General features: G+C 48.9%; 1 protein-coding gene across 2 annotated transcripts; it reads right to left on the minus strand.

The window, feature by feature from the left end:
- Nucleotides 1-950: 950 nt before the first annotated feature.
- FCRL6 (Fc receptor like 6) lies at nucleotides 951-22335 on the minus strand. 2 transcript variants are annotated; one of them, XM_061402094.1, is made up of 10 exons: nucleotides 21740-22335; nucleotides 14767-14787; nucleotides 12383-12649; nucleotides 11576-11860; nucleotides 11170-11445; nucleotides 10642-10767; nucleotides 6211-6276; nucleotides 5509-5586; nucleotides 1374-1405; nucleotides 951-1297 (listed from the first exon to the last, which is right to left on the minus strand). In XM_061402094.1, the coding sequence occupies exons 1-10, from the start codon at nucleotides 21768-21770 to the stop codon at nucleotides 1208-1210; spliced, it is 1272 nt and encodes a 423-aa protein (XP_061258078.1). In that variant the 5' UTR covers nucleotides 21771-22335; the 3' UTR covers nucleotides 951-1207. The 2 variants fall into 2 exon arrangements, with proteins under 2 accessions (XP_061258078.1, XP_061258087.1); XM_061402103.1 differs by lacking the exon at nucleotides 1374-1405.
- Between the last annotated feature and the right edge of the window lie 1783 nt (nucleotides 22336-24118).

Genomic DNA, 24118 nt, shown 5'->3' on the forward strand with positions numbered 1-24118 from the left:
GAGAACAGGGAGTAGAGAGGCGAGAAAAAAGGGCTGGCCTGGGTTGCCCTACCCACTGTCTTCTCCCAAAGGACAACTGCAAGCAATTAAGCTCTCCAAGGCAAGCGGACTGATTTACTTCCACCAAGTATGTATTTTGGAGGTAGACAGGGCTTTTAAAACTTTCATGTACATGCAAATCGTCCGCCTAGAGAGCTAATTGAAATGCAATTCTGATTCAGCAGGTCTGGGCGTCTGCATTTCTAATAAACTCAAGGGGAAATGATAGAAGTTTGCAGCTCTGAGGGGCCAGGAGTTCTCTGAACATTAATTTCTTACTAGGAGAGGAAGATGCCAGTTCTGGTAACTTGGACCCCACTCTCTGTCATTCCAGGGCACGGGCCCACAGAGCAAATATATATTAATAACTAACCTTCATTGACCCTGCTTCCTTTGTGGCTCAGATAATAAAGAACTTGCCTGCAATGCAGGAGACCTGGGTTCCATCCCTGGGTCAGGAAGATCCTCTGGAGAAGGAAATGGCAATCCACTCCAGTATTCTTGACCAGAGAACTCCATGGACAGAGGAGCCTGGTGGGCTACAGTTCATTGGGTTGCAGGTCGGACACGACCGAGTAACTAACATGTCCACTTTGTTCATTGACACCAACTCAATGGACATGAACTTGGGCAAACTCCAGGAGATGGTGAGGGGCAGGGAGGCCTGGCATGCTGCAGTTCATGGGGTTGGAAAGAGTTGGACGTGACTTAGCGACTGAACAGCAACAACCTTCACTGAACACTCTGGTTGTGGACTGCATTGAGACTCCCCTCCTTTTCCCTGCCCTGGTCCTTCCTCTTCCTCGCCCTCCCAAACTCTCATTACCAGGCCGGTTCACGGAGTCCAATCTCCTTGAATAAACCAGACCAAATAATCAGGCAGCCCAAATGATCGCTACTGATGGACAATATGAAATGAATTGATACACCTTTATTAACAAGCAGATCTACAACCATGTATCTTTTTGAACACTAAGGGATAACAGGAGTTTTCTCATGCGCTCGGCAAACGGGGGTGCTTGCTGCTAGGTTGGGGAACTGGAAGCCACAGAAGAGGCTGGGGTTGCCTGGCCTCCTGGGGAGCACTGGGGGCTGCGGAGGTGTGTGTGTTGGGGGTGGGGGGATGCCGTTGCTAGCAGAGGGCCTCCTTGTAGTCACTAGTAGGAACTCAGTGGATCGTGCTTCTTCTATTCAGCCCCTTGTCTGGATTTTTGCTGAGCTGTGGGTGTCTCACCTCAGCATAGATGACAGAAATGTCCTGTGGGAGGGTGGGGTCAGGGTAAGAGAGCCGATGTCACACAGAGGAGGAGAAAAGAGCAGGAGTCCCATCTCACCTTTTCCTGCTGGGCTGGCTGGGCAGGCCTGGCTGTGGGGGAAGAGCAGCATTCAGGTTAGGGTACTGGGCTCATGGGGTGTCCCTTTCCCACCTCCTCCCTGGCATCTTCCTCTAGAGAACACGGGCTGGCAGGGTCCGGGCTGCTCTCCTGTTACTTCTCAGGGCCTCTCGCCCTCAATCTGAAAACAGGTGGAGTCAGGAAACCCCAGCTGTGCAACTTGAGGCCACTGACCTGGCCTCTAAGCCTCAGCTGCTTCAACCAGGAAAGGGAGGTGGTGATGACTGTGACTGCTTCATAGGATTCCAGTGAGAAGCAGGGGAGATAAAGGTCTCCAAGATACTTTTAGAATAACTCCTCCATTAGACACCTGTTCTGCATGGGGCAACCTTTTAGGCGTGAGAATTATATATCTAGTCTATGTAGTATATAATAAGCAGAGGTCTAATTCTACATGTCTAATCTCACATCAGTCCTATATAGCAGGGGGTATTGATTCCAAGGCTCAGCGAGGTGAATAACTCTCCACAGTCACTTCCATAAGAAGTAGTCTGTGCTGAATCACTTCAGTCGTATCTCACTGTTTGTGACCCTATGGACCATGTCCTTCCAGGCTCCTCTGTCCATGGGGTTCTCCAGGCAAGAATAAGAATACTGAATCTTAGAGAATGTGAAGCATTCTCCCACTGACAAAAATTCCAGCATCTTGGAACATAAGGGCTCTCTTTGCTTTGGGTTTCAGATCCCTGCACCCACCATCAGGTAAAGCCTGTTCAGAGCTTGAGTTGGAAACAGACCACCTCCACCCCCACCCCTGCCTTCATCTTTGTTGTCTGCAAGGATTAAAGGATCCCATTTCCTCATTTCCCTTATTTTGCTTGTGAGAACCATATAGTCTGTGGTTGACTTCTTTTTTTTTTTTTCTCTTATGTTTAAGTCCTCATTGTGACTCTTCACAGGAAGGAACTGTGCCCACGTGGGCTTCCCATCTGCCTGGCCATGTTATAGGCACAACTGGTCAGGTCTTGAGGGAAGAGCCCTGTGTCCAAGAGACTCCTTGGCTGTCCACTTTCCCTAATGTGGGGGAAATGTGGCGGTGGGGAAGCAGAGCCCCTAGGCTGATTCAGACCCATTGTATTTTATTTATTTATTTTTTCAGACCCATTTTATAGACCAGGAATTGAAGTCTCTGTGCAGGTGAGACATAAAAGAAAGCTCCCTGTTTTTGAACACCTATTGCATACCAGACAAACTTTGTGGTTTCTACAACCCAGGTTCTATTCCTAGTCATTCATAATAATTTTACAAAGTAGCCATTATCTGGGCTTCCCTGATGGTGCAGCAGTAAAGAATCTGCCTGCAATGCAGGAGCCACAGGAGATCAGGTTTGATCCCTGGGTGGGGAAGATCTCCTGCAGGAGGGCATGACAACCCACTCCAGTATTCTTGCCTGGAGAATTCCATGGACAGAGGAGTCTAGTGGGCTTCAGTTCATAGGATCTCAAAGAGCTGGGCATGACTGAAGCGACTTAGCACGCACACATGCAGGCATTATCTACATGTTATAGACTGGGCTTGGAGAGTTTATGTAACTTCCTCACAGTCACACAGAACACAGAGTCAAGTTCTGAACTCAATTCTGACCTACGCAGAAACCCGCACTTTCCCACAATTCTGTGTTGCCTGTTTGTCTGTTTGAGAGAGGACTAGCTCTCCCCGTTCTGCCAGCCTCACTGTCGTATCTGTGGCTGCGGTTCATGGTCTTTTTGGCTCCATCTTAGAGCTGGGACTGTCCTGTTTAGACTTATATTGGGGGCAGAGACAAACTGTCATTCTTTTTCCTTTGTTCCTCCACAGTGCTCAGAAAAGGGCAAACAAACAAACAAACAAAAACCACCTCCCTAGTTGGGATGGTCACAGTGAAGGTGTGGTGGAGATGATGTTTATGATGGTGAGATCTGGCAGAGTGCCTGAAGAACTGTGGACAGAGGTTTGGGACATTGTACAGGAGGCAGTGATCAGGACAATCCCCAAGAAAAAGAAATGCAAAAAGGTTGTCTGAGGAGGCCTTACAAAGAGCTGAGAAAAGAAGAGAAGCTAAAGGCAAAGGAGAAAAGGAAAGATACACCCATTTGAATGCAGAGTTCCAAAGAATAGCAAGAAGAGATAAGAAAGCCTTCCTCAGTGATCAGTGCAAAGAAATAGAAGAAAACAATAGAATGGGAAAGACTAGAGATCTCTTCAAGACAATGAGAGATACCAAGGGAACATTTCATGCAAAGATGGGCACAATAAAGGACAGAAATGGTATGGACCTAACAGAAGCAGAAGATATTAAGAAGAGGTGGCAAGAATACACAGAAGAACTATACAAAAAAGATCTTCATGACCCAGATAATCACGGTGGTGTGACCATTCACCTAGAGCCAGACATCCTGGATTCCGAAGTCAAGTGGGCCTTAAGAAACATCACTACGAACAAGTTAGTGGAGGTGATGAAATCCAACTGAGCTATTTCAAGTTTTAAAAGATGATGCTGTGAAAGTGCTGCACTCCATATGCCAGCAAATTTGGAAAACTCAGCAGTGGACACAGGACTGGAAAAGGCAATTTTCAGTCTAATCCCAAAGAAAGACAATGCCAAAGAATGCTCAAACTACCGCAAAATTGCACTCATCTCACATGCTAGCAAAGTAATGCTCAAAATTCTCCAATGCTCAAAATGCTTCAACAGTTCATGAACCGAGAACTTCCAGAAGTTCAAGATGGATTTAGAAAAGGCAGAGGAACCAGAGATCAAATTGATAACATCTGTTGGATCCTCGAAAAAGCAAGAGAGTTCCAGAAAAACATCTACTTCTGCTTTATTGACTATGCCAAAGCCTTTGACTGTGTGGATCACAACAAACTGTGGAAAATTCTCAAAGAGAGGGGAATGCCAGACCACCTGCCCTGCCTCCTGAGAGATCTGTATGCAGGTCAAGAAGCAACAGTTAGAACTGGACATGGAACAATGGACTGCTTCCAAATTGGGAAAGGAGTATGTCAAGGCTGTATATTGTCACCTTGCTTTTAACTTATATGCAGAGTACATTATGTGAAATACTGGGCTGGATGAAGCTCAAGCTGGAATGAAGATTTCTGGGAGAAATATCAATAACTTCAGATATGTGGATGACACCACTCTTATGGTGTCAAAGCAAAGAAGAACTAAAGAATCTCTTGATGAAAGTGAAAGAGGAGCGTGAAAAAGCTGGCTTAAAACTCAACATTCAAAGAACTGAGAACATGGCATCTGGTCCCATCACTTCATGGCAAATAGATGGGGAAACAATGGAAACAGTGACAGACTTTATTTCTTGGGTTCCAAAATCACTGCAGATGGTGACTGCAGCCATGAAATTAAATGATGCTTGCTCCTTGGAAGAAAAGCTATGGGAAACCTAGATAGCATATTAAAAAGTGGAGACATTACTTTGCCAACAAAGGTCTGTCTAGTCAAAGCTATGGTTTTTTCAGTAGTCGTGTATGGATGTGAGAGTTGGACCATAAAGACAGCTGAGCACCGAAGAAGTGATGCTTTTGAACTGTGGTGTTGGAGAAGACTCTTGAGAGTCCCTCGGACTGCGAGGAGATCCAACCGGTCCATCCTAAAGGAAATCAGTCCTGAATATTCATTGGAATGACTGATGCTGAAGCTGAAGCTCCAATACTTTGCCACCTGATGTGAAGAACTGACTCCTTTGAAAAGACCCTGATGCTGGGAAAGATTGAAGGCAGGAGGAGAAGGGGCCGACAGAGGATGAGATGGCATCAGTGACTCAATGGACATGAGTTTGAACAAGCTCCACGAGTTGGTGATGGACAGGGCAGCCTGGCGTGCTGCAGTCCATGGTGTTGCAAAGAGCCAGACACAACTGAACAACTGAACTGAACTGAACTTTCGACACACCTGTGTTTGTGGTGATGGTGGTCGTGAAGTCGTGAAGGAGGAGATGATGGTGGTGGTGGTGGTGGTTAAAGTGCCAGTAATTATGATGGTGGTGGTCAGGGTGATGATGGTGGTAGTGATACCTCACCCTAAGCCCCAAACTTAGATGAACAAAGATGTCAAGGTTGGTCAGAGATCACTTACCTTCATGCTCCCTTGGGATTGTGATTGTGTGAATCTCAGAGTAGATAACTCCTTCGTTATTTTCATTCTGGTGATAAACTGAAAGAAGGAATGCGACTTAACTAGGACCCACCTGCTCTCCCACCTCGAGACCTAAGTGTTCTGAGGACGCTTATGGAAGGAAGCCAGTCAGGGGCTGTTATGCTGATAACTGGCAGTGGGAAGTGGTTATTAATGTGAGATATCCATCTTGGCAGGAGGACTGTGCTCCCTGATGCAGGTTCTAGCAGTTTCTCTAGCCCTGATATTGTTCAAACTAGAGGTTGGCAGCTAGAGGTTGGTTTGGGTGTTTTTGTAAAAAAAGGTAGTGAATATTTTAGTTTTTGCAAGCCCCAGCTCTGTGGTGTGAAAGCAACCATACACAGTACATACACGATGTTCCTTGCAAAAATACTTGGTGGGCCAGATTTGGCTCCTGGGACATAACCTGGTAATTGTTGGTCTAAACCTCCCCTCTGGGGGCTGGGATCCCTTCCTGCTTCCCTCTCCCACCACCAGCTCCATGCCCTTGCTCCTCAAGCTCTCCCCAGAAGCCTCCTGCTTTCTTCCCCAAATGACTGATTCCCGAGACTCAGGCTCATGAGGCCTTCTTTTTCCCAACTCCCCTGGCAAGGCCCTTCTTTGCCTTTATGGACAGACGCTGGTCCTGATGCAAGTCCTTACCGTTGACATACAGCGGGTGCTGCTCTTCACTTGGGGCTGAGGGTAAATTCCGGGGTGGAAGGGGCCCTAGGAGATGCAAAGGTATGATTCACTGAGCGCCCTCAGAGAGCAGACTAGGCAGAGGGTGAGAGAGACTGAGAGTAAGACAGTCAGTTTACCTTTACAAATCATGTAAAATTACCTTTAAAAATTGTATAAAATATTTAAAAATTAAATTTCAAAAAATGTCAGTGGAGGTTGCTGGTCTTCCCTAGTGGCTCAGATGGTAGAGTCTGTCTGCAATGCAGGAGACCCGGGTTTGATTCCAGGTGGGAAAGATTCCCCTGGAGGAGGGCACAGCAACCCACTCTGGTATTCTTGCCTGGAGAATCCCATGGACAGAGGAGCCTGGCGGGGTACAGTCCATAGGGTAGCAAAGAAACAGACGAAACCGAGCGACTAACACAACAACAGTGGGTTGCTGGAGGTCTGAGACAGGTTTGCTGATGATTGTTAATCAACAGGTCTGGACACGGTTGATTTTTATGGGATGTTTCTTTTGAAAAAAATACTCTAATGGATAGGATGGCTCCATAGGAATCACAAACTGGAGGAAGCAGGGTCAGAAAAGATGGGTTACACCCTTGCGTTGAAACAGTGCAGATCCACAAGTCAGGCCGCTTTTCAGAAGGAGGAAAGCTAATAATTTTAACAACACACCATGTGCCAGAAACACCCCAGGACCAGGGAATTCAAATGCAACGTCTACTTAATAGCAAAGCTCTTCACCCAGGGGCCAGCAGAGAGCTGGATGTCAAAAAGGGCCCCCTTCCTAATTCTCTGCTGTCTGACATTTTTCACAACCACTTTGCAAAGGTTAATACTATGATTTCCATTTTTTAAAATGAGGTGACTGGTTGGGAGAGGTGACTTCTTCAAGGTCACACAGAAAGCTGGTGGAGACAGAATCTTAATCCAGCGTGTATGCTTTTTTCTCCATTAGCCTGCTGCCTCTGTGATAGCAGGCGTTTCCAGAACTTTAAAAATTATGTCCTGGGGTGGGAATTGGGTCACAGGTGTATTTGAGAACACCCAGTTCATGCCCGGTGTCCAAGAAATATTCATCAGCTCTAATAGCAAGAAAGCATCAGAGTCATCAGGTAGCGCCTTTGAACATGGCTCCTCCTGTAAAACGAAGAGGGCATTTGTGGAGACTCAGAGAGGCCCCTGATTATTAGACATTCCCTGATGCTCATCTGTCAAGGCTGTGATTCTGAGTTTTCATTCTCAAAGAGCTCTGTAAATTTGATGGAACTGTGTTTTATGGGAGGCGTGACAACAGGAAGTAAAATGAACACTTAAAAAAACAGCGAGAACTTGGACACTTATGTAAGTGCTACTTTGAAGCAGACCCCCTGTATGACCACATCCTAGTCCTAGTGATTCCGTCATTGGTCAAAACGCTTTGAAGCTTGCCTTCATAGATACAGTCTGTGGGTTGTTTTCATTTCTTGAGGAATGAATATGCTGTCTGGAAATGATTAAGGATCTTGGAAAGTCGAGCATGGAGAAAAAAGTTGTTGGACAGTGTTTCTTGGGTAACTGGGGAATTTGGCCTGAAGCTGGTTTTCTGAGTAACATTCTAAAGAAGGATTTGTGCCCCTGAGATTCTGAAATGGTAAGACCTCCACCGGGAGTCTTATTTTCATGAGAGAAAATAAGTTTCTTTTGAACTGGAGTCCAGGTGCTAGCAGGCTGACAGTGGGGGTGGGTAGGGGGGTGGAATGAGAGGGGAGGCAGAGTCTCCACATGAAGAGGGATGTCCCTTTGTCCCATCTTCTTGAAGATCTTTCACCAGTGACTGCTCCTCCACCATCTTGTTTGGGGCTGGGAGGGAGAAGACTGTGATATGTGGCTTTGCCTTTAATGCTTTGATGCAGAGGTGAGTGGGTAGGAACAGTCATGTTACTGAGGCCAGGCCAGGGAAGGAGGTTTTATGTAGGTGCAGGGAGAGCAGAACTCACAGGCCATCAGTTCACGGTCCCTGCTCCTGTGCCTCCCCATCTAACTCTGGGCCTGCCTCCGTCTCTCTCCAACTGCACTGTCCTTAGTTCCTCAGTGGTGTCCAACTCTTTGCAACCCCATGGACTGTGGCCCGCCAGGCTCCTCTCTCCACTGCGCTTCTCCATGCAAGAGTACGGGAGTGAGTTGCCATACCTCCTCCAGGGCATCTTCCCAACCCAGGAATCAAAGGTCTCCAACTCAGGTCTCCAACATTGCAGGGAGATTCTTTATCATCTGAGCCACCAGGGAAGACCTTGAATACTGGAGTGGGTAGCCTATCCCTGCTTCAGGGATGTTCCTGACCCAGGAATCGAACCAGAGTCTCCTGCACTGCAGGCGGATTCTTTACCAGCTAGGCTACCAGGGAACCCCCCCTGGTACCTTAAAGCAACCCTGGCCTGACTGCATGGACTCAAGACTAAAGGAAAGCAGAGATGAGAAGTTAGATGGACAAAGGCTGCTAAATTAAGAAGGGGAGAGGAAGCTGGAGGTTGACTTAAGCTCTAACTGGGGTGCCTGGTGAGGTGGTGGGGCTGGGGGTGGGGAGAGATACTTTCAGGTACCCTGGCTGTGGTCAGGGAGGAATTCTTGAAACTGTATGATAGGGTGGTCTTCCTCAAAGAGCAGGCTGGCTTAGCTCCCAGAAAACTCATCACAAATTCCTTAACAGAGGGGGCCGCATACTTCAATAAGCAAATCTAGCTGAAGGTCTATGACACCAATTACTTTCGCCCTTGGCAAGTGGAAAATAAAAATGTCCCTGGGGGAGGAAGAAATAGGTTGATTTGAACCACTGTAGGTGCCCTAGGAATAAACTGGCACCAAATAGCTTTGGTGCTGGGAACCATTCCCTTCAACATGGCTTCAGGCAAACAAAGGTTAAAATTGGAATAACTTGGAGCCACCCAAGGTGATTGCTTTGAAAGCCAACATTCATGCTTAATTATCATGACCAAGACAGGAACAGGAGAAGAGTCTTGAATTTCAAAACCCATAGATTACCTAGAAATCCCATTTATCTAATTATTTTCACTTCTTTCTCCCTATAGAAAGGGAAAGTTGCTCAGTCATGTCCCACTGTTTGTGACTCCATGGACTGTACTGTCCATGGAATCCTCCAGGCCAGAATACTGGAGTGGGTAGCCTTTCCCTTCTCCAGGGATCTTCCCAACCCAAGGATCAAACCCAGGTCTCCCGCATTGCAGGCGGATTCTTTACCAGCTGAGCCACAAGGGAAGCCCTAGAATACTGGAATGGGTAGCCTATCCCTTTTCCAGGGGATCTTTCTGACCCAGGAATCGAACTGGGGTCTCCTGCATTGCTTGCAGATTCTTTACCAACTGAGCTATCAGGGCAGCCTCTTTCTCCTATAGAATCCTCCCTATAGCCTATAGCATTACTCTCATCTGATTTTTGTTGTTGTTGCTGTTCCGCAGAAGAACGTGATGGATTTATTTCAAGAGTACATATTTCAGTCTTTAAATGCTGTTAAGAGAAATGAGGCTTGTTGAAATGTAAGTTGGAGGCAGGCATGTGGTAGACAATATCTTATGGAATAGTTTCACATCTCACCTGAAACTTAACTAAACTTTTTATTTTCAAAGACTCTGATCGGAGGAATTGGAGAATGGATAGCAGGAGCAAAGGCAGCCTGGGAGCCCGCCAGGTGATGTGCTCAAACTAGAATGAGAACGTGCTGTGCTCCCACTCAATGCCAGGCTAATACATTAGGCATGAGATAGATGTTACCTCATTATCTCAGACCTTACAACATCCCTAGAGGGAGACATTTAGTGAACCTTCGAGGGAACTGGCCCAAGGTCGCCGAATTAGTAAATAGTGGTGCTGGGACCAGGCCACTCCCCAGTCCTCTCCACCACACTTCCTTCCTGTTGAGTTGACATACATGGACACTCACCCAGAGCCCAGTATAGCACAGAAGTGTGTGTGCGTGAGCACACACGTGCACTGGAGTTTTCATGCCCTCTTTCTCCCCTGCTAAGCAGACCAGAGCTCCCCTGACTTCAAGGAGAGAGTTGGAGGCCTTGGGTTTGTCATATTCACAGCCATAGACTGTCTTTCAAATGCGAAGGACACTGGTCTACATCTCGTTTGGCTTGTAAGAATTCCTCTGTTTGTGCCTTATTCATGCCTGAGTGTGCAGCTGTGTGTTTGTGTGACTGCACCAACACACTCCTGGGTGTGTGTGAGTTTTGGAAGGTGTAGCTGTCCTTCTGGGGGTCCCTTTGTGTGACATGTGAAGAAAAGTCCCTCTCCCCACCAGTACCCATAAGTAAGCAATTGGTCCCATCAGACTTGTTTTCCAATGGCTGGACTGTGCCTGGCATAGGGATTCAGTAACCAAGAAGGCCAAAAAGAGTTACTAACCGTTTTTTCTCCAGGGTCTGCAATACCCCAGAAGTGCAGCAGCAATGACCATCATGGCAAGCAGACTTGCAGGCAGCCAAGGAACCAGCCAGTTGCTACTGGTGGGTGTAGATAAGACCTGAGGATCTCGGGGGTGAGTAGAGGTGACCATGAGCATTGAGGACGAAATTCACAAATGCACCCCAGACAAGTGCAGGAGAGTCAGAGTGGCTGGCATTAGTGGGAAACGCCTGGCCTGAAGAAGCCTGGGCAACGGGAATGAGGGAAGGACCAAAGGATGTCAACGTGGATGGGCATCCCATGGCTGACCATGTGGCAACCCCCCCCCCCCCCCCGCCATGGTGTCCCCTCCCTCTCCGTGGGCTTCACTATTTCTCCACCAGGTTCAGTGGAGATGTTCCCATCAGGGTCCATGCTCAGTCAGTCATGCAGTGCCTGCTCTGTACCCAGCACTGAGCCGGGCACAGCAGGAGGAACACAGATCAGTGAGGTCTAGGGCTCAGAGCCCAGCTGGGGGACAAGACCTACCATCCACAGAGAGTGTCTTGGGCTCACTTGTCTCTCTGGAGACACGGTTCCCAGCCTCGCAGGAGTAGTTCCCAGCATCCTGCTCTGACGTCACCCGGAAGAGGCAGGAGGCGGGTCCCCCATGGGGAGCCACGTGGTTCCGAAGGATGTCCCCATTGAGGTGGAATGAGTACAGGATCGGAGGGGAGCCCCTCTGGACCTCACAGAGGAGCTCCACCTCATCCCCCACAGCTAGGCTGGTGGGTCTCAGGGTAAGCAGAGGATGGGACACGGGAGCTGGGGAGCACACAATTGGGAGGTCAGTGGACTACCCAGGCTCCTCCCTTAGGGACCCCTCCCCACACAATCAGGGGCCCCACTGCCCACAGCCCAGGCGTCTAAGCAGTGTCTCCCCTCCCCCACTCACCCCACACCCTGAGCTCCAGCTGAGGGCTCCGTTTCTGGATCTGGCCACCCTCAGAGGATGCCTTGCACCAGTAAAGCCCGGCGTCTCCCTCTTTGGCTGCTGGGATGCGGAGTTCTGGGCGGGAGCTCCTGTTCTGCAGGGTGCGGCCCTCCTTGTGGAAGGAAAAGAGAAGCCGCGAGGCCGACTTCTGACTGTGCAGCTTCGTCTGACATCTCAGGGTCACAGGGCTCCCCTCGCAGAGCTCATGAGAGGGGAGGGCTGTCAGCACGGGAGGCAGGAACAGCTCTGGGGAGAGACAGCTGGGGGCTCAGGACGGGAGTCTGGACAGTGAGGCCTGGGGAGGCTGAGGTCTGAGCTTCGGCCCACTCCAGACCCCACGGAAATACTGTCACCGTCTCCCAGCACCTCACCGCTCATCCCAACCACAAACCCTGAAACAATGCCCATGCTCCCAAGCCCCTCTGGGGTCCCAGAAAGCCAGACCCGGAGGGGCCTTAGCGGTCACCTAGTCCCCAGAGGGGAAGAGTCTGGCTCAGGGTCTCAAGGGGGCAGTGAGCATCAGGGTTGCTTCTGGGCTCTTCCCGCCCTGCCCGCCCAGGGCATCTTCCACCTCCTTCCCTGACTCTAGGCATGTCCCATGTTGGGGGGAGGGTATGGAGACAGCATCTTGGGCATCTCAAGGCCCTACCGACTGACCCAGCAGCAGGGGCAGCCAGAGAGAGGGGTGAAGCTCCAAGCCCTGCTGTCCTCTAAGACCAGGCCCCTGAGCAGCACCCTAACCATCCCACCCACCACGTGGTGACTCACCTTGGACTTGAACCATGACAGTCCCTGAGTCCCATGAGTCCATGTTTCTGGGATATTTCACCTGCCCAGTGCAGTTATACCAGCCACTGCTGTTAGCTGTTGCTGTCCCCAGGAGGAGAGGCTGGTTTTTCTTAGAGAAATGGAGGAATTTTCCATCTCTGTAGAATTTCACATGGGACAGTGCCGCGTTCTTCCTTCCCCGGCATCGCAGAATCAGTATATCCCCCTCAAACACAAGTTGTGGCTGGGCTTGGGGGCTCAGCCAGACTGTAAGATGCAGGAACAGGGTCACCCTGGAGCTGTGGGCCCCTCAGTCCACTTTCCCCCTCTTCCCCAGCCTAATCCCGCCCCCTCCCCCCACTCCTGGGATGGAGACTCCTGGATGGCACCCTCGCAGCTGTCACTGTCCCCAGGTCGTCATGCCAGACCGGGGGCCCTCTGCTTTCCTCCACTCCCTTCCTCCCTGTTTCCTCTGCCCTTCTCCTGTTTTCCTCCTCCCTCCTCTCCCTCCTCTTCTCTTTCCGTGCCTTCTCTCTGGCCTCCTTCCCTCCTACCCTTCTTCTCTCCATTTTTTTTTTCCCTCTTACATGACCAGAGATGGAACCCTTCCCTCTGCAGTGGAAGCTCAGAGTGTTAACCACTGGACCATCAGGGAAGTCCCCCTCCTTGTTTGCTTTTGCAACGCACTTTCCTCTGCCACCTTGGCAAGCTTGAGGCAAATTGCGTTCCTTCCATCCATTGTTCTCTTTGTTCTTCTTGATTGGATCCCCATTCTCCTAGTTTGGTTTCTTCTTCCCTGGTGACCCCAGCACAGCTCTTTCTGCAGCATCCACTTCGGATGGTATGTGCACCCCTCTCCATCAGAGAGGAGCTGGAGGGGTGGGTGTTGCACGTGCCATGGCCTGGGCTCGCTCCCCCCTGCTTCCCTCATTGGGCTTCCCCTGGCCCAGCCTCCATCAGCACTCCCAGCAGTGAGGTTCGTCTCCACCACAGTCACGATGTGGGATCTGCCACCTCTGTCCTCATTTCTAAAATGCCTTTTATGCCCCGATGTGGACAAGAGAAGAGCTTCTGGGGACCCAGCATTATTTGCAGGGCAATCCCAGACTGGCCTGGCCCCGGGACATACGTCTTTGGCAAACCAGGTACCGCTGGTCCCAGATAACCTCAGAAGCCTGAGAGTAATGATGCGTAATCAGATAGGGAGCCCTAAAAAGAGCCTCAGCACATCCTACGTTTGGTTCTCTTGGATCCCCTGGACTCTTATTCTCACCCAAGAACTAATGATGCTCACAGCGTAGCTGAATAATGGCCCTTGCTTCCTTGGCTGCTCTTTCTAGCACCACTAAATATTGGTTTGGATTCGTCCTCTCGGGCATCACAGAACATGCCCCTAGAGGTCAAGATTTCATAGGTCAGAGTTTTCACCCACTTGACAGAAGCTCCATGGAGGTCAGTGGGACAGGATGAGCAGGAGGGCAAAGGTAGCCAGGGGAGAAAGAAGGCTGACCCACAGACAAAGATGCCTGATTCCTTGAACATGAGCGGGATGGAAGCGAATCTGGATGTTGATGAGTGGGGATAGCAGGAGCTCCAGAGCCACACTGAGAGGAGGAAATGGAGGCCATTGGACTTATAAGGGGGCTGGGTGGAGGCTGAGAGTCATTCTTCTGGAACTTGAAGTCACCCTGTAACTATCACAGCCTGAGACAGTGAAGTCCTGGGTTTCCCCTCTTCCTAGGCACTGGTGAGGACTCCCGAGGAAGAGATCTAGGCCGGTGATGCTCTGAGGATGTTGCTGGGGACCCAACGTTGTTGTTGTTGTTCAGTCTCTCAGTCGTGTCTGACCCTTTGCAACTGCATAGACCTGCAGTGTGCCAGGCTTCCCTGTCCTTCACTATCTCCTGGAGTCTGCTCAAACTCATGTCCAAACTCATTGCTAGCAATACTCAGTGATACTAGGACGAGCAGCCAAGGAAGCAAGGTCCGTCATTCAGCTACACTGTGAGCATCATTAGTTCTTCTGATCCAGGGATCCAGGTGGACCAGGTGAAGGCAGGATGCGCTGGGGCTCTTCTTAGGGCTTCCTAGTCTATTACTCATCATTACTCCCAGGCTTCTGATGCCATCCAACCCTCTCATTTTCTGTCGTCCCTCTCTCCTCCTGCTCTCAATCTTTCCCAGCATCAGGGTCTTTACCAATGAGTCGGCTCTTCGCATCAGATGGCCAAAGTATTGGAGCTTCAGCTTCAGCATCCATCCTTCCAATGGATATTCAGGGTTGATTTCCTTTAGGATTGACCCAATGGCCCTGATTTTGCCTATCTATTAAGTTTTGGCCCAGAGACACCCTTGGAGATGAAAGAGACATGGACAAGACTCACCAATTTTCCCAACACAGGGAACTGCAAGAGAAAAAAAGTGGTAGATTAAGTAGCAGAAAGAACTTTCTGACAAGGAGAGGGCCTGTCACCTTATAAATAGACGCTAACATTCATGCAACCAGTCAACCACCCAGCCCCCTAAGCACATAACTATCTAAGCCACCCAACCATTCACATACCCAGCCACTCAACACCCAGCCACTCAGCTATCTAACCAAACAGCCACCCAGCCACTCAACACCCAGCCACCCAGCTGTCTAACCAAACAGCCACCCAGCCACTCAGCCACTCAACTTTTATGGTGGACCTACTGCCTGGAATTCTTCGCCCCATCTCATTTTAAATATGACCTCCTGGGACAGGTCTTGCTGGGCTTCCCAGGTGGTGCTCATGGTGAAGAACCTGCCTGCCAATGCAGGAGATGCAAGAGACATGGGTTCAATCCCTGAGTTGGGACGATCCCCTAGAGGATGAAATGGCAACTCCAGTATTCTTGCCTGGAGAATCCCATGGACAGAGGAGCCTGGCAGGCTACAGTCCATACGGTTGCAAAGAGTTGGACATGACTGAAGCAACTTAGCACAATTATCATAATACCCTATTGTGTTACCATCAGAGCACTTAGCATCATTTAAAATTACCTTACCATTAAATTGCTTACTTGTAATCACCTGTCTCCCTCCCTCTGTCTAGAACTTAAGCTCCATGAGAGCAGGTCCTCTGCCTGTCTAGTTCACTGCCGTATTACCTACACCTAGGGCCCGTGCCTGGACCATGGTCTGTGTTCAATAAGCATATACTAAATAGATGCATGAATGCTTCTCCCACTCGTGCAGGGATGGGAACAAAAAGTGGAAGACACAGGACTAGATTCCTACACTATTGTGCCTAAGGGGCCTGTTTACATGCACAGAAGAACTCAGCAAAGCAGGACCGAATTCTTGTGGCCCACCTGCCCACAGAGCTCTGGGGAATAGAGTATATGGAAGTGATCGTAGGAAGGAGGTAAGAATAGATTGTATGGATGTGATCACATGAAGGAGGTGAGGTGTCCCTGGAGGAGTAGTCATTAAACAATTGTGGGGCATGGACAGGCAGCTTGGACGCGTGAGAGAACTATCAACAGGCCAGCAGTCACACCGTGTTGCACCTTGTATGCATCACACTGATGCTTCTAGAAGAACGAATGTTTGAGGAGAGGAAGTGGACAGGAAAGTGAAAGTGTTAGTTGCTTAGTCATATCTGACTTTTGGTGACCCCATGGACTATAGCCTGCCAGGCATCAGTGTCCATGGGATTCTCCAGGCAAGAATACTGGAGTGGGTAGCCATTTCCTTCTCCAGGGGATCTTCCTGACCCAAGAATCAAATTCAGGTCTCTTGCATTGCAGTCAGATTCTTTACCATTTGAACCACCAGGGAAGCCCAGGTGGCCTGGAAAGAGAGGCCAAACCACAAAATGATGACAGATGAGGTTAAGCAGGTGTGATCAGCCTAAGGGATGGGAGACCCTAAACCGAGGGACAGAGTTGGATATAAAGCAGTGGAGCATATTCTGGGCTTTGGGGCAAGAGGCAAAAGAATGAATGATGTAGGGCTGAGTGCAGTCGGTCCAGCCGGTCCCCAGGCATTTACTTGTGCCTTTCTTTGCTGGGTGCTGTGCAGAATCCTGAGAAATGCAAGAATGGTCTTGGGAGGGGTGGGTGCTGAGATCCCCTCAGCAGATCTGCCATGTTCATTCACAGGCTATCATGCTTGCTGTCCACATGATTTGGGACATATTCTCTACCTACTCAGCTCAGGTCAGCTCCCCCGCAGGTTCTCAGGGTGTATAAGATTATGAGCACATCCCTTTATCTTCCCCTGCCTCCAATCTAAGTGCATCTTCTGTGATCTTGGTGTAGTGGGAAGCACACAGGCTTTGGAACCAGATGACGTGGACTGATTCCATGAGTCCATCCCTTTCTATGGGAACTTGCACAGGTTGTTTAAAGTTCAAGAGCCTCCAGTTCCTGGCTCTGTCTGTATAGTGGAAATGACAATGAAACGGAGCAGGACCGTATGGTCCCTGCCCCTCCCCCCACCAGCTTCTCTGCTAGCCATTTGCCTCTGGAAAACCTTAGTCAAAGAATAAGCTTAATCAGAGAAGTGAGAAATGCTGAAACAAAGGAAAACAGTCAAAGGGGACCAAATAATAATAATGTAGTCATTAGGCATAGTCAAGGACCTTTAGTTCTGTCTCAAGGGCTATAGATAATATTCTGAGCCATATCCTGTGAGCTGTCTTATAGATACCAAAACCCCAGGTGGAGAAATTAACTACACGATGTCCAGACTGTGTCCAGGACATGAGCTGCCACAATTTCAAGAACTCACTGCAAAGAAATGGGAACAAATGGACCCCCAAACTGAAGATTAACAGTACCTAAAACAACCAAGATGATGCCAGTCAGACCACTGATGACCAGTTTGAAGATGACTGTCAGACATGACTGTGCTGTTTCTGCATGTAGCCCCCCAGCCCCCCACTCTGTCTACAAAAGCTCTCACCCACTGCTTGTCAGAGCAGCCTTTGGACAGATGTCCGCCACCCTCTCCCACAGTTGCTGGCATCTGAAATAAAGCACTTTCCTTTCCACCAACCTGGCCTGCTTATTGGCTTTTGAGTGGCAATCAGCCAGACCCCGCCATGCATACCTTTTGGTAACAATAAGTCATTTTTCCCTTACAGAGCAGTTACATAGATTATGCCAACCCCCCGCCTGGGGAGGTGGCTTCTACATTAGCTGAAAGCAGAAAGAAGGCCTGACCTCAGAGTGACTAAGACCTCACTGGGCAGTGATGCCTCCCCTTCCTTTCCCTTCCCTACCGGAAAACAGTTTTGCAGCTACAAAGTGATGAACAAATAAGGCTGAGGTGACTGATGCCTATAACAAGAGGGTAGGCTCCAGTGAGCATAGATGCTTCAAATGAGCTTGTGCCCCAGATCTCAACGACTTGCTCTCCAGGGCACTGCAAGGCCTTGGGGTTGCGTTTGCAGAACCACTGTGTCTAATCAAAACGGCCACCAACTGGGGACAAACAGAGTAGACGACACCTGCTTACAGCAGTTCCTATGACGAGAACCCGAGGGTTTCAGTCTGGTACAGGCTGAAGATGAGGTGACAGTGTGATGTGAAACCAAGAGCTACTGTAAAGCTGTGGAGTCCTGGATGGCGGAGGTCACAGCCCCAGTGAGCTCTGCACTCACTGGGCCACTTTGGGAGGGATGAGAAAGCCCAGCTCCTGACCCACTGACAAAGCTTAGCAGGACCGAGCAGACCAGGGCGACGAACAGGGCCTAGGAACCATTTCCTACTACAGGAATTGGGAGATATTTATCTGAGAAAGATGAGACAGAGTAGGGATAGTCAGTGGCCTTCGAATACCTGATGGACTAAGGCAGGGTATTTACCACTTGCGCGACCTGGGAAGCCCTCATAGGGCAGAAGTGAAACTAGTTAGATCAGAGAGGCAGGTTTCAGCTCCACACGAGGAACTGCTGCTGCTGCTGCTGCTAAGTCACTTCAGTCGTGTCCGACTCTGTGCGACCCCATAGACGGCAGCCCACCAGACTCCCCTGTCTCTGGGATTCTCCAGGCAAGAACACTGGAGTGGGTTGCCATTTCCTTCTCCGACTACATCACAGTAAATCTCTACCACGCTGTAACATGCTACTCTGCCAAGGGGTGGCAGCCGCGCACCGGGAGGGCTGTGTGTCACGGATGCTGTGTGTGTATGGGGGTGGGTTCCAGTACGAGGACTGAAGCTGGCCGATGCACAGCTCAGAGGAAGATCAAGGTTCATCGCCTAAATTTTAAATACATCATACTGTGTGTTAATCACTCAGTTGTGTCCGACTCTTTGCAATCCCATGGACTAGGGCTTGCCAGGTTCCTCTGTCCATAGACTTCTCCAGGCAAGAATACTGAAGGGGGTTGCCATTTCCTTCTCCAGGGGGTCTTCCTGACCCAGGGATTGAACTCAGGTCTTCTGCGTTGCAGACAGATTCTTTACCATCTGGGCCACAAGGGAAGCCCAAATACATCTGTTATACAGCCATGACCAGCGTGTTCAGTGTCAGGGCTTCTAGCCTCTAGAATCTGTGATAGCCAATACTAACGACAGGTACCATTTGTCACGTGACCATGTCCTGCCAGGCACTTTAAATGAATATGATTTCTAGTTTTACCTGATTAAAATCCAACTACATCCAGACTAGAGGTAGTGAGATAGAACAGAGCAAGTACAGGGTTTGACAAAATGAATTGGGTTTCCATCTCTGTTTTGCTTGTTAGCAGGGTAATTCCAGGCAAGTTTCTTAACATTTCTGAACCTCAGTTTCCCCAACTGCTTCATAGGGATAAAAATTAAACCCTAGCCTATAATGACTCTGAAGGTTATATGAGATAATGCATGTACCATACATTTAATTTTTTTTTTTTTCTCCTCTATCTCTCTGGCCACATCTGAGAGGAAGTAGCACTTGAAAGGAAATAGCAGCTTTACCCTTACAGCAACTTCGTTCTGACTCTTTCAGACAGGGGGTCCGAATCTCAGGCTGGCTTTCTGGGATCCTGAGCATCAGATGTGACTCAGTCTTGCCTGGGTTTCCCATATGCCATCCAGTTATTCAGCCAGTTACTGACTTTCCACCCCTTCTCCTCTGCTTTCCCCCGTCCAGATCCTGGGCTACATGCCGGGAAGCTCTTAGATTTTTATCTAGTCAAGTCCAAGGACTCTATTCCTTTCGCAAGGAAGGGATGTGCCCTTAAGAATCTCCCATCTGGAGCGTATCCAGGCCTGAGGCCTGCCCTTATGTGAGCACTGACCTTCTCACTTGTCCAAATGACCATTCGTAGAACACACAGGGCAACATGGTGATGTTGGGGAAGGAAGAGCCCTGAGTGGAACAAGGATTTTCTTCTCAGAGGCTAAATTCCCACAAACTCTACCCAGGAAGGGGGTGTTTTTAAGAATGCTTTTGCTTTTCAGGGCTTCCCTGGTGGCTCAGACAGTAAAGAATCTGCCTGCAATGCAGATTCTGGATTTAGTCCCTGGGTGAGGAAGATCCCACGAAGAAGGAAATAGTTATCCACTCCAGTATTCTTGCCTGGAGAATTTCATGGACAGAGGAGCCTAGCGGGCTACAGTCCACTGGGTTGCAGAGTCAGACATGACTGCCTGACTAACACATTTTGCTTTTCTGGTTCAATGAAAACAAACTTCTGAGACCAAGCTTAAAACAAAAACCAAGTCAACTCAGAAACTGTGAAGCGAAGTGATCTACGTGCCCAGACTCATTCCTTTCGAGTGTAGCATATGACAATGGCTGAGACTGAGCTGAATCTAGAGGAGCCGAGTAACCCATCCCCACTCCAATCCTCTGTCTGGAGACCAGTTCCTTCTGGCATGTGTGACTGGCCCCAGTGGATCAAGGAGACAGCTATGGATTCAGAAGAATGGGTTTGAACCTTCATATGCATTGGAGAAGGAAATGGCAACCCACTCCAGTGTTCTTGCCTGGAGAATCCCAGGGATGGCAGAGCCTGGTGGGCTGCCATCTATGGGGTCGCACAGAGTTGGACACGACTGAAGCGACTTAGCAGCAGCAGCAGCAGCAGCATAGGTCCCCATGGGCTTCCCAGGTGGCTCAGTGGTAAAGAATCTTCCTGCCAGTGCAGGGATTCAGGAGATGCAGGTTCAATCCCTGGGTTGGGAAGATACCCTGGAGAAGGAAATGGCAACCCACTCCAGTATTGTTGCCTTGGAAATCCCATGGACAGAGGAGCCTGGTGGGCTACAGTGCATGGGGTTGCAAAGAGTTGGACACAATGTAGCTACTCAACAACAGCAACAATAACAAGAACATGGGTCCCCACAGGCCTTCAGACCCAAATCAGAACCTCCCTGGACAGAGAGAGGAAGTAGGCAGAATAGGAATAGCCATTTTGAGGAGGGCTTTGGACACTCAGGGCATAAATCTCTTGACCAGGGAAGAAGCCCAGTCATTGTTGACTGGTTCCAAGAAAAGGCTGAGGCTTCTTAAAAATATATCTCCTTGTAAAACCTCACGTTTAGTTCTGCTTGCTGAGCAAAATGTGTGGAACTGCCTTTTGTCCACTTCCCTGATCTTTCCTCTGCACCCCAGCAGCCTCCTTTCCTTCTGTGATTTTATTTTCCTTTCAAGATAGACCTGATGGATATTTTAACTTGATTTCACAGGGTGAAAAATGTCATTGGACTTCAGCATGTGATTTTTTTGGCTCCCTAAATTAGCTTTGACACATCAAATGGTTGCCCTTCCAAGGACCCAGGAAAATGGGGTAGGAAAGCTTGAGGCTCCCCAAATGGCCTCATCCTCATCACTCTCATCCACATCAGTCTCACCTCCATCAGCCTCACCTCCATCACTCTCATCTCCATCACTCTCATCCCTATCAGTCTCACCTCCATCACTCTCATCTTCATCACTCTCATCCCTATCAGTCTCACCTCCATCGCTCTCATCCCCATCACTCTCATCCCCATCACTCTCATCCCCATCACTCTCATCTCCATCACTCTCATCCCCATCACTCTCATCTCCATCACTCTCACCTCCATCACTCCCATCCCCACCACTCTCACCTCCATCACTCTCATCTCCATCACTCTCATCCCCATCACTCTCACCTCCATCGCTCTCATCCCCATCACTCTCATCCCATCAGTCTCACCTCCATCACTCTCATCCCCATCACTCTCACCTCCATCACTCTCACCTCCATCACTCTCACCTCCATCACTCTCAAGCATACCCATGTGCACACACTAGTCTCAAACTCTAGCCATAAACCCACTTGAATTAGGAAAGGTGAAATAAGGAACTTTGCATCTTAGGAACGACACAGTCTTTGGTGCCCAGGAGAGGCTACTGGGACTTGGTGACTTACCGAAGAGGAGCGCAACTGTCCAGAGCAGCATGGGGCCCAGCCTGGCGTGGAAGAGGGTCCACAGGGCAGACGGGAGTCAGGGGCGAGGATGGCAGGGAGAGCATCTAGGCCACAGGGGTGGGTGGGTGACCCCCTCTGACGTGGGTTGTGTTAGCGCTTGATAATCTAAATACAGGAAGTGGGGAAGAAACTACAAGCTCAAATTGGTATTTCTTCTTTGCTAGAAGGAGCGTAACACAAATGAATTTTCTTGACTATAAAGCATAAGGTAGTCAGATAAGCCACTGGCAAGCACTTTATTGTTTTCTTAATATATATATATATATTACTGAAGTATAGTTGACTTACAATGTTTCAGGTACACAGCAAAGTGATTCAGTTATACATATACACATATATTGTTTTTGAAATTATTTTCCATATAGTTGCCTGTGCTGTCCCGTAAACCTTTGTTACTTGTTGCATATCTATTTTTTAACTAGAAATCTAGCATTCTATTAATACTAAGTCAAACAAGTGGAATCAAAATGTCATTAATTGTGTTAGGCAAAAATTCATGTTTTCTAAAATATATATAATACATATTACTTATATACATATATGTATATAAAAGCTTTTCTACTACATTTGATGAAGGCTTGAGAAAGAACATAAAAAAAAAAGAATAGATGGAGAAGTTGGAAAACATAAATTGCCGCCAGTGTCCCAGCCCAGTGGTGAAGCTCCGCTGACCCCCGCCTCCACAGGAGGCCCTCCAACACGAGCAGGTACTTTTGGTTCAGTCTCCTGTGGGGTCACGGCTCCTTTCCTCTGGGTCTTGGCGCACACAAGATTTTGTCTGTGCCCTCCAGGACTGGAGTCTCTGTTTCCCCCAGTCCCGTTGAAGTCCTATAATCACACTCCTTTGGCCTTCAAGGTCAGGTTCCCCAGGGATTCGCAGTCCCTTTGTCAGATCCCCAGGCTGGGAAGCCTGATGTGGGCTTCAGAGCCTTCACCACAGTGGGAGAATGTCTTTGGTATTATCGTTCTCCAGTTTGTGGGTCACCCCCCAGGCTGCTATGGAATTTGATTTTACTGCGGTTGTGCCCCTCTTACTGCCTCGCTGCAGCTTCTTCTTGGTCTTCGGACGTCTTTACCTTTTCTTCTTTATCTTTTTTTGGTGGGTTCCAGCATCCGCCTGTCCGTGGTTGTTCAACGGCTAGTCGTGATTTTGGTGCTCTTGCAGGAGGGATGAGTGCACTCCCTTGCAAGCACTTTTGAACACTCTCTTGGTGGTTTGAAAAGGCTCATGCTAGGAATTAGGGTGGGGCATGGCTAAGGAAAGACCCAGAAACTGCCAGAATTTGCTAGCCTCAGCATCACTTGGTCTGGAAGGTAGCACAGCAAAGGAAACACTAAGATCCTCCACAATGCCCCGCCTCTTGTTCTCCAAGGTGCCCTCTTCTTCAAGAAGAAATGTGTCTGGCCTCTGCAATAAGGTAGAGAAGTGGAATCCTGAAGATATTCCATAGGGCCATCAGCTCAGCAGAGAATCAGGGATCAACGTGGCTGGCGTAGAATGGGGATGGAGGTTCTGCCTGAGGCTTTAAGACTATCAGGTAATTATTTTGAGAAGAACTGTTCATTAAAAGACATCATTAAAAGAGTGAACAGATAAGCCACAGAGTGGCAAGATATTTTAAATACATATGGCTGACAAAGGACTGGTATCCAGAGTGCAAGGATTTCTACAATTCAACATGAAAAAGACAGGCAACCCTCTAGAAAAATGGACAATATTTTGGATAGCTACTTTACAAACACAGATATCCAAGCTTTCAATAAACACAGGATAAGGAACTTGACTTCATAAATCACTGTGGGAGTGCAAACCTGCACAGCAATAAGATTCCACTGCATCCCCCATAAGAATGGCAAAAACTATAGATGACCAAGCGCTGGCGAGGGTGTGGAGCAACTAGAACTCATGTGCCCCTCCAGAGGGAATATAAATGGGTACAGCCACTTTGGAAAACTGTGGCAAGATCTAATCAACCTGGACACACGGATCCCGAGGGCCCAGTGTTTTCATTCTGAGGTATTTGCACACGCGTGGGCATCACAAGACAGGTGCAGGAATGTTCATAGCGGTGTCACTTGTAACAGATGAAAACTGGAAATCACTGGTCTCTTAGCACAGAAGGAGACCATCCCCCTGGCCCCCATGTCCTTTGAGAACTGAACATGTGAATTTAAGGCAAAGCGTGGAGAGCTGGGTAAAACGCCAGGAAGCATTTTCTGACAGTGAGTTCTTCCTGGAAGACTTTAGGTGAGAATTTTCAGTCTGAAAAGAATTTGCTGTGCTGACTGCTGAAGGAGTTTCCCAGGTGGCGCTCAGTG

This window comes from Bos javanicus, chromosome 3, assembly GCF_032452875.1.
Source record: "Bos javanicus breed banteng chromosome 3, ARS-OSU_banteng_1.0, whole genome shotgun sequence".
NCBI lineage: Eukaryota > Metazoa > Chordata > Mammalia > Artiodactyla > Bovidae > Bos > Bos javanicus.